Source organism: Lytechinus variegatus, chromosome 10 (assembly GCF_018143015.1).
Source record: "Lytechinus variegatus isolate NC3 chromosome 10, Lvar_3.0, whole genome shotgun sequence".
In the NCBI taxonomy this organism is placed as follows: domain Eukaryota; kingdom Metazoa; phylum Echinodermata; class Echinoidea; order Temnopleuroida; family Toxopneustidae; genus Lytechinus; species Lytechinus variegatus.
Window position 1 is genome coordinate 7698073 of NC_054749.1, and position 10803 is coordinate 7708875.

Sequence of the window (10803 nt, forward strand, 5' to 3'; positions counted from 1 at the left end):
AAATCATAGTATAAAGTTTTAATTTAGCGATGGTTACTTTCTATTCTATCCCTTTCAATGGGCGGACACGATGTAAACACTGTTTTTTCTTAATTACTAACATTATTAAAATATAGGGCACATGCATTGTTCTTGAATGCAGATTTTAACAGTGTATATTTTCATGGTTCTTGGATTAAAATATATATATATAATTACGATTATGGGATCGTGAGTAAACCCATTTTAGGGAGGGTGGGGGTATCTATGATCATATGTTATAGGGAATAAAAAAAGAAAAGTATATGCCTATGTTTAATAACTATCTTTGTACTTTGGGAGTACATTCTCTGTTTTATGAGCATATTGCTCATGTATTGAGTCTTATGTGAAGTTTTATTGATTTTCAAAAAATTCGGGGAAGGCCTTTATAAAAATATATATTAGATATATTTCGGTATAAGATGTATCATAATCATGCCTCAATATAGTACAAGATAGATATTAGGTTGTTGTGAAACTGCAAAAGAAAGAATTGTGATTTAATCTAAAATTTCTTTTGCAAAGAACACCCATGGTGAAGGAGAAAATATGAATGAACACGGTCACAGTTTACCAACAATTCGTTTTGAAGGATCTAATTCCTCGGTGTCTGATAAATCAACTGTTTATTATGGCTTGAACTACCTCATTCAAGTTTAGTTTAAAGGTAGTGGTGTCGAGGCCTTGGCGACAAGGTGATTGAGGTGTACCCACACTTTAAAAACTGCGGTGTTAAGATTGACACCAATTGGTGTCCACAGGTTCGAGACCACATCCTGAGGTGTTAAAATTACACCCGAGAGAGTGACCTAACACCTTCGTGTAAAAGTAACAAACGAAGGTGTTGTAAACTCTATACTTTAAGCCCAACATCAAGGTAAATTCATGGTAAATAACACCGATGGGTTACAAACTTACACTTTGGTTAACACCGGAGTAATGCTCTCTCGGACTCCAAGTCCAACCCTTGGAATTATAGGGAAGGTATCGTCGATGATGTTGATATTATGATAATGAGATAAAATAGTCATGATAGTACTACAATGTTTTGTTTCTGCAACGAACATGATAAAGGATGGAGTGTCTTTAAATGAACATTGCGTGATGAAGCTTGCATCAACGCAGGTGGGCTCGGAGCAAGGCATAACGCAGTCATGGACGTGCCGCCGCTGATGATGCGGTCAAGTGCACTTGTCTGCAGCACATAATTTGAACTGTCTACAGAGCTGGAGTTTTATCTTTATTTTAAAACACCACCACCCTTGTTGGAGGAGTGTAAATGTTTCAACTTTAAGAAAAAGGATCGTCGTAAATCCCTACTCGGGTCACCACTTCTGTCGTGAAGTGTATCTCCTTTAATCCGGGAAATAAAAATCGGGTAATTGCTGTCGATCTGAGGAGACGTAAATGAATGACACATATAAATGATCACTGGCTTAAAAAGATTCACGACAAAGAGAAAAAAAAATTATTCGGTGTACATTATTTTCTGATTATGTCAAAATCTATAAATAAAATGGGATTTTTGTATCAACCTACTCGCCCCCATCAACCTCCCCCCGAAATTTTTGCTCGTTCAGTTTGCTCTCTTGCATTTCTTTTAAGAACTCTTGCTCCATTTGCCACATTTGACCTCATTTCTTTTTTTTCTCTCTCTTTTTGCTCATTACGCTACTGGTATATAAAAGAGCCGAAAGACCAATAAAGGATATATATTTCGTTGGCCTAATCATGGAAGTGGGAGATGGACTACATCTTCGGTTTAGAAATCCCCACATCCTTTTCTTTCTCTTTCTCTCTGCCCCTCTGTGTATTAATTACAAACTCGAATCCACTTCTTCTTTGTAATAGGCCCATGTTTCTACGCATCCCCAACCCCATCCCATCAAAACAAACCCCAAAGAGCAAACATATCGATCAATGTTCAATACAACTAAACACCATTATACACCCCAATCTTTTATCATGAAATATACAGGCTATACTACGGCGCAAAACGTAATCAAGTGTACGATCTGAATCACGGTAATCGGATAGTCAATTACTGCCCCTCTAATGACCTGTGCGTGAGTTGAACTCACCAAGGTGAAACAAACCTTCGTCCAATCCACGGTCACCCATTCACAACGAGGCGTGACTAATCGATGAGATCATCGTTCACGCCCACCAATCAAAAGCCTCAGTTCCACTCATGAATAATGTCGCTCCTCCTCTCGACCAGTCGTCGCGCTCGCTCGGCTTGCTCATGAATAATGCACCGCGGCTTAGCCAATGGGCGTTGGGGGCATGGGGGTGATTGATGCCCGGTGAAGAGCGGTGAGACATGGAGGTGGGGACGCATGCTACTCCTCTAGCTTTCTTCGTTTTCCTAATTGTGTCAATAAACACCCTCCAGCTTCCCTCCTCTCGACGTGTCTTTACCCCAGTCAGTCAAGAGAGACCGGATAACAAAAAGTCAGACGACTCAAGAGTCAAATAAAGGGGATTCGCATGAAGTAACTGGTCCGGAGTAGATTATCGAAATAAAGTTGGGCGCACTTTCTTCTTAACTTCATTTCTGAGTTTACCCCTTGCGTCCCATGCACGCACACTTCTTCCCTCTCTCTTGGATTGATATTCCTGCATCAACGCTTGTTCTTCACATCTTCAAAGTAGATGGTCACCATCTCTCTGTTGATATTTGATTCCTTATTGCGACGTGGATTGAGGATTCTGGATTGAGCTTTCGTTCATTTTTATCCTGAACATACATTTATTTATCTGCAAGGTAGACTTTTTTCAAAGAACATAATCACGATTTCTCAAGATGAGCAGCCCTGAAAGTTTAGAGCTTCATCACTCTCTATCGGAAGGAAGCAGTCCCAGGACTCCAGGCAGCGACTCGGATGATTCCTCCAGCGAATGCTCCCGGGAGGACCTTGCCATTCTTCCAGGTCGTGTGGACCCGTCAGCCCTCGTGGTCGGGCACGAAGGAGCGGCCACACAGTTCTCGCCATCGATCAAGGATGCGGTGTCGAGGGTGCTGAATGGATACGACTGGTCCGTGGTTGCCATCCCGACGAGGACGGGACCGAACGGGAAGAGGAAGCCACACATCAAGAGGCCGATGAACGCCTTCATGGTCTGGGCTCAGGCCGCCAGGAAGAAGCTTGGCAATCAGTATCCTCAGCTCCACAACGCAGAACTCAGCAAGACCCTGGGGAAACTTTGGAGGTGAGATCATGACCATGCACTTATTTCTTTACTATGTTTACCACTGACTTAGCTTCGCCAATCGTTTCTATCTTCTGAACTCTTATTGAAGTAATAGCAAAGCTTTAATTGTTCAATATTTGTCAATAATTACAATGATTCTTTGTTGTTCAGTATTATGGTCGGATTTTTTATGCACTTACAATGTTTTTAAATTTTATTGATGTTAATGAATATAAATCATATAAATGTAGGCATGTAGCAGTGTAGCTTTTCACCTTGCCTTAAACAAAGCTGCTCTCCCTCAACGCAAATAGCATATGCTTCACTCTTTTTTTTGTCATGGTTAATAAACTGGGTTGGTGAATTTGGAATTAGCATGGGGCCCTATCATCCCTACACTCCACCTCCGTCTGAACGAGACATTCTTTTGTTCTGCTGTGATAACATTTATCATGACCATGTGCATTTTCAAGAACTTGGAGAAGCGTGTCATTATCTTTCGAATATTGCGGAAAAAAGGAAGTCATTCCCGATTCTTGGGGTCAGGTGGGTGACCATGAAAATACTTGTGAATTATCAAATGTTGATGAGTAATGACCAGAAATATGCGATAAAACGCGTGCAGTTTTTCTGATTATTAATTGGAGCTGCACAGTTTGAGCATGAAGGTATTAATTCAGATCCCCTGGCCTGGTTTGAGTCACCAAAAGTTTCCAGGAGATAAATAAACCCATCATAATATGCGTGGGCGTATGCACTCGGCTAAGCAGTCGCAGGGGGCTTATAACGCTTTGGTAGATATCGTGAATGCTTCCGGTGGGAAAAATTACATATGCATGACCAGGATGAGATACCTATAAATTGATATTCCTATTTCATAAAATTCTATGGTTATGATTTTCATTATGCATAAGATAGTTTGTAAGTAAAAAGTGATTTATAGGTTGAAAAGAAAGAGAAAAAAACCCAAAACAAACTCAAGAAAATCTGTAGTTTGTGCTATAGTACAGAAGTGGAAATAAATGCAGTCGTATCCTTAGAAGAAAGCCAATATTTTAAAAGCAATGAAGCAAACACAAATGTTTCCTGATGTATTTTGTGTAATATTGACTTCAATATGTACTTCGAAACTTGAACTTCGAGCACTTAAGAGAAGGGGGGGGGGGTTCGCGGGCTGTAAATATTTTTAATCATGAAGTTGGCAGTTTCACACTGCATTTTGAATCAAAATCCTAATGGCTCTGGCCGTTCTGGTCCTCAGGGAGATTTGATGAGTGAATCAGAGACCCCGATGACCTCCGGAATTTTTGGAAATTATATTCCCATATTTTGTGGTCCAATCTCCAAAGAGAAAGTTGTAAGAATAGAAAACCAGATATAACTTCTACAGCTCCCCGCTGAACATGTGTATGGTTGGGTTGTGTGGTTTGGTGGTAAAGCCTGTAATGGAATGAGTGCTTGCAGATCAGAAGGGGGAGGGGGACTTTGACATGCGACCTTACCTAAATAAATGACTAGTAAAAATCTGCTGCACCACATTATGCCCTTAATATTTTTTAGACTGCGTTTACTAAGTTTCTCTCAATTATGTTTTCTTTTGACGTCCAATACACCAATTCCTATGTTCAAAGCAATTTGCAGATTTCGTTGTTAACATCATTTTGTATTAAAGTCTGAATACCATGGCGATACCGCTCAGAATTGTTTAGCAGTATCAGATTCATTGTTAAATTTTATAAATAGCCATCACTTCTTTTTTTCGAAGGCATAGCTTGCATTATGGGCTATGCGTTTTGAAGAGAGAGAATAAAGCAAATAGTGATTGAACTGCTGAGTGCTTGGGGAACATGATTAGAAACGCTGAAGGGTTACAAGAGGGCAGTCCCATTCTGCATTTAGTTCTGTGAATTGGCAACGGTTTACAGTTATATTCTTGAGGGTTTTATAGAGGTTCAAAAGCCGTATAATCCTCATTGTGCCATGTCGATTGTCTTGCATTGTTTCCCTGCCCCATCAATTGAGGGTGACACAATAAAACTCTGACCTTCGCGACTTCTAACCTGCCGCCCCTGCTTCCATCAGGGCGAGATAAGCTGCTAACAAAAGTTTCAAGAAGTCTCATCATTCTTCATTCTATTTGCCGACTGTCGGCCGTGTTCTCATATTTTTGTTTCGTTCTGATCTGCGTGGGCACTTTTCTTTAATGCCCAATCTGCTTCTATCTAACTGGTCTTTTTACTGTCCTCTCTAAGAAACGCTTAATCCATTAACATGAACCATGTAACACCAACCACCCTTCTCACAATTATGGCAATTTTAGAGTAAAATTGCTTATAAAGAAAGGTTGTGAAGTATTGAGACAGGGACAGTCTCCGCTATCTAATCTCTCATTTTTTTTTCGTAATAACTCATTACAATAATTTGCTTTCACATAGATTCAAACTCATTATGATAATAATATTAACCATTCATTTATTTCTGTATTCAATTTCTCCCAGGTTGCTGTCAGACAAGGAGAAGCAGCCCTTCATCGAAGAGGCCGAGCGTCTCCGTCAACAACACAAGAAAGATTACCCCGACTACAAGTACCAACCAAGGCGTCGCAACAAGAACGACAACAGCAACACCAAGAAGCCCTGTCCTCCAAACAACCGCTCCACCTTGGTTCCCTCTCCGGATTCATCCAACCATGTCTCCACCAAGGCGCTTCTCAGCGCTATGGTCGGGGAAGAGATCACTGAAGCCAACATGAAGGAGAGAACAGAGAAGCTAGGGATGATGATGGGAGGGGCAGGTGGACAAGGACCACCTACACCACCAACCACACCCAAGAACGACCTGGACTGCACACGCCCCAACAAAAGGCAGAAGTACTCTTTGAAAGTCAAGACAGAGATGCCTGTCGACTTCGCTGGTGTTGACGTCCGCGACTTTGGTGGTGACATCATGGGGATGGAGGAGTTCTCGTCGGAGGAGCTGGACCAGTACATCGTTCAGACCATTGCTAGTGTGACTGCATCGCAACCGATGCCATGCCAGCAGGGTATGGTTAGGCAGACCTGTGCCATGCCGCCGTTCACAACCCACAGCTCCTACCCCATGAGCAATGTCAACACCCAAAGTAGCAACGGCAGGCAATGGATGGGAGGCAGGCATCACCCAAGCGGAGGCAACACCAGCCCTCTGCAAGCCACCGTCTTGGACAATGTGAACTCTAAGTTGGAGCATGATATGATGTCACCTCCTCCCCAATACCCCTCCTCTCAGCAACTCCATCAGATGCAAGCGTTCCACTTTGCTGCCATGCAGCAAGCCCAAGAACAGCAACCACCACAGCAGCAACCATACGACTTCAGACAATCTCAATGCGAGTACCCAGCCCAGCAACACTCTCCTCAGCAGCAAGCGCAAATGGACTTCTACAATGCTAATGCAGGGGCTACACCGGTCCAAAACATGCCTCCTGCATACCAATACCCTCACACCTCCCCTCAGCGCTCACCAGCTTACGTAGACCTCACCGAACCTGCCACCACCATGATTCCCGAATCCAGACCGTGGGACTCTTTCGCAGGTACAGTCAGATCTTGAACAAACTTTAGAACTCTGTGGATAGTCAGCACAAACATTGAAAAAGTACAACCACATCTCTTGACACTATACCCCCATTTTGTTTGAAGAGTACTGAACAAACATAACATGTTTACAGGGCTCAATTTTAAGTGATATGTGTGATTTATCTCTAGTGTTTCAGCCCAGGCAGGGTTGATGACCTACTTATTCAGTGAGGAAGTGGCTTTGCAAAGACCAGCAGTCACTCTAAGATTGACATTTCCAATGACTGGAAACTTTAAACTTTCGGAGGCAAACCCATTAAAACCCTACAAATCACCCCAATATCAATTTGCGTTTCCAAGTGTAAACAGACAGTTCACCAGCCACTCATGCAAATGGGTTGTCTACGCCCATCTTCTGTGCTCTCCATTAAATTTGTTGCATTTTTTTAGACGTAAATGCCTTGTTACAATATTTCATTTTTATGCTTTTAGTATACAGATTATCTACAGGACCACACATTAAAACGGTTTTTATCGTACTTCCATATTAGTTACATAAAGTGTTATTCTTAGCCATAACAACTTCTTTTCAAGTAGTTTTCATTACATCAAAAAAGCTTCTCTATCAATCATTCCATGTCTGTACATGTCTATGTGAAGATATACTGTAGTTCTGTATCTTCCCTCTGAAATGTCAAATGGACCAAATTCTTCAACCAATTAAAATTTTATGACCAAAGTTGTCTTCATCACGATGATGGCAAATTTCTGCATGAAGTATTTTTTCAAAACTTGTGCCTTGATTCATGCACCAAAGAACTTCCACTTCAGCCACTGTATGCCTTTATAAATACTAAAATAACAAATGAATATATCAAATTATATTATAATGAATTGAACAGATATTCTCAAAACAAGTAGTATTGTCTGCTTAAAGGAAAGTAATACTTTAACTGAAAACTCCCAGATTGATCATGTTTCATTGTATTGGTTCCTAACATCTCATCCTATTTTATTATTTTCCCCTCAAAAGAAGTTTGTTTGTAAAAATACAATAAGCAACTTTGGTCATATCGGTGTATTACTTCATTTCTTTCATTATCGGCTATTAGATATAAAAAGAAGTAGAGATCTGGACAGCAGTAATTGTATTTTTTGTATGAAATACATTCAGAAATATTTGAAAAGAATAATTTAATATTATTAAAGCATTTGTTAAAGGCTAGGAGTCTCTCCCCAAGGCAGCTGGGACACATTAACCCAACAGGAGGTCAAAGTTCACAAGGTTTAGTTTAGTTGTTCCCTTTCCTGTAATTTGTCTAGTGAGGGACCACACAACAATATTTCCTCAACCTCGAAATATATGGTTCACCCTAAATATTGTTACAAATCAGGAAGCAATGACAGTTAGCAGAATTATGTTGATTGAATTGGGCTTTTAATTCTATTTTGTAATTCTTGTCCCCCTCTTGCCCCCTTTTTTATCACAGTAAAGTGGTTATATTCAATTTTGTTAGAAGGCACAGACAATAGTGAAGTCAAATGATGCAATGGCTAGGAGTATATGTATGGATATATAACTGAAACTACTGCTTTGATAACTTCTCACAAACTGTCAACGTGCTTATTGTTCTGCTGCACAAGAACTATACATTCTGGGGAGCGTTTCATCAATATTTTCATCCGACAAGTTGTCAGATCTGACATCTTTCCTTGATTCTGATTGGCTGAGAGGCACTGTTCCTATGGTAACTGTCGGATAAACTGGTACTTGTCAGATAAAATGTCTGACAAGTCCTTTCATGAAACGCCCCCCTGATCTTTCAAACAGCCTTGGTACATATTCCAGAACTTTTCTTTGAAGTATTATCCTAATAGTAATCTGTTACTATTTTACACAAAAGTTAGACACCAGCATCCCTAAAACTACAAGAAAACTAATACACAATGATCACCTTAATTCCTTCTGAAAATTATACCATTTTGATGGATGAATATTTTCTCATCTATTTCTTCCAGAGTAATAAAATGTTTTTTTGTACAGCTGTTAGATATTTTGTACAGTTTGTTATTTATTACATAAATATTTTAAAGTAACATTCCTCGTGCCATTCCAATTATCTGTCATCACATAATGCCTTGGTAAGATCATAATGTAATTGTCCATTTTGCATTTTCTATCTTGAAAAGTAGTACTCAATTATACTATGTGCCTTGAGTATTTAAGTATTTCTCTTTTAAGTAGAATTTTAAGATTATTCACTCGTAATAGAAGTAAGTTAATATTATATCTGTCTTTCTGTATAAAGCTACAGTTTGATAAATTTGTATACAGACCCACAATTGATGATATAAGGGGTTGGTGTTGAATTGCTAATAAATGCCTTTTCATAGTAATTTAATAACACATTTTTTATAGTTCATTTGAATAGATGATGTACATATGATAAAGTTGGTTTATTTTATATAAAAATATTTAAGTGCCTTTTATGTCTTCATGTGTAAATAGAAAAGTACTAAGATGTTATTTAGGGGGTATTAAAAGCTATATGAATGATTTTTAGGGGCATCTCTTTAAATTGTATTCACAAAATAATTCAGTGGGTGGGTACAGGATGTATTCTCTGTTATTGTATTCATTATGATATTATATTTTCAAAAATGATATCATCTGTTGGTGACAAAAGTGCAAACAAATGACAATCTCTAAACTGTCTTTTTATCATTTTGATATATCAAAGTCTTCAGGATTTTGCAAAAAAAAAAATCACAACCTTCTGTTCAAAATAGAGTATAGCTTTGTATGATTTTTATGTACAGATGTATTTTGCTGGAGTATTTGTTGCTGTTTTGTACCTTTGAAAATAAAATATTGAAAATTATAAATATGAATTGATGTGTTTCCCATGTTCTAGTAAGTAGAAGAATGGGAAGGGAGTGACAAGATCAGTTAAGTTAATATAAGAGGGGTGATAACAGATGGGTGTGGCAATAGATGAAGAAAGAGAAAAAGGGAGGAGTGGAAGATGAGACTAATAATGAAAAGAGTGTCTTTTTGTGGGTAGGTCAAGAGACGGAAATGAGAGGAAGAAAGAGGGGAAAGGGAGTGAGCGAGAGAGAAAGATGCAAAGAAGCAAAGTATACTTTCATTGATGAAAATAAGATGGTGATTACGATGCTAATAATGATGATGGTGGTGATGATGGATGCTAATGAGGATGATGATTATTATGATGGTGACGATGATGGTAATAAGATGATGACTTTAAGATGAGATGATGGTGGTGATAGTGACGGATATGGTGATGATGCTGGTGGTGGTGCCAATGATAGTGATGATGACAATGACTTTGATATGATGATGATAATAACAAGGAGACTGAAGATAAATTCTAATAACAATGAAAATAACAGAAAAAATGAATGATGAATATGATAAAATATGACAATATATACTGGGTATACAAAATACAAATAGATATTCTTTGGACATCAATATGCAAACAGTTCCTACTTTCTTTTTAAGATATACTACCCACTACAAACAAACTTCTTTTGAGGGGAAACTATAAAATAGGATGAGATGTTAGGAACCAAAACAATGAAACATGATCAATCTGGGAGTTTTCAGTTGAACTTGGGTGAACTACTTTCTCTTGTGGTTGAGAGAGAGTGTGTGTGTGTGTTTGTAATCACATCCCCAAAATTCAGACTGTCAATACATAATTTCAAATTGCTGTAACTGGAGCTCCCCTAAATTTGCTGGAACACAAAATATGATCAAATCTGCCTGTGGGCAATTAGCAGGAGGGAGCAAGATATCGCTCCAGCGAAAAGGGGTCATGATGGGTGTGGGGTATGAGGGGTGGGGCAGGGTAGCTGGAAAAATGGGGTTGAATGAAAGCGATGAAACAAGTGAAACTGGTATGTTATGGATACAAACAAATCCCAATCAATTTTTATCTCCTTAAATAATTTTGATCACGAATTTCTTCATTTCTGAACCTGTCGTAACCTGCATCATGAAAAA

At 39.0% G+C, this 10803-nt stretch overlaps 1 protein-coding gene across 1 annotated transcript; it reads left to right on the forward strand.

The window, feature by feature from the left end:
• Positions 1-2348: 2348 nt before the first annotated feature.
• On the forward strand, positions 2349-6831 carry LOC100134947 (SoxE). The gene is made up of 2 exons (XM_041617809.1): positions 2349-3234; positions 5715-6831. Exons 1-2 carry the CDS (start codon positions 2828-2830, stop codon positions 6805-6807), a joined length of 1500 nt encoding a protein of 499 aa, XP_041473743.1. The 5' UTR covers positions 2349-2827; the 3' UTR covers positions 6808-6831.
• Positions 6832-10803: the final 3972 nt, after the last annotated feature.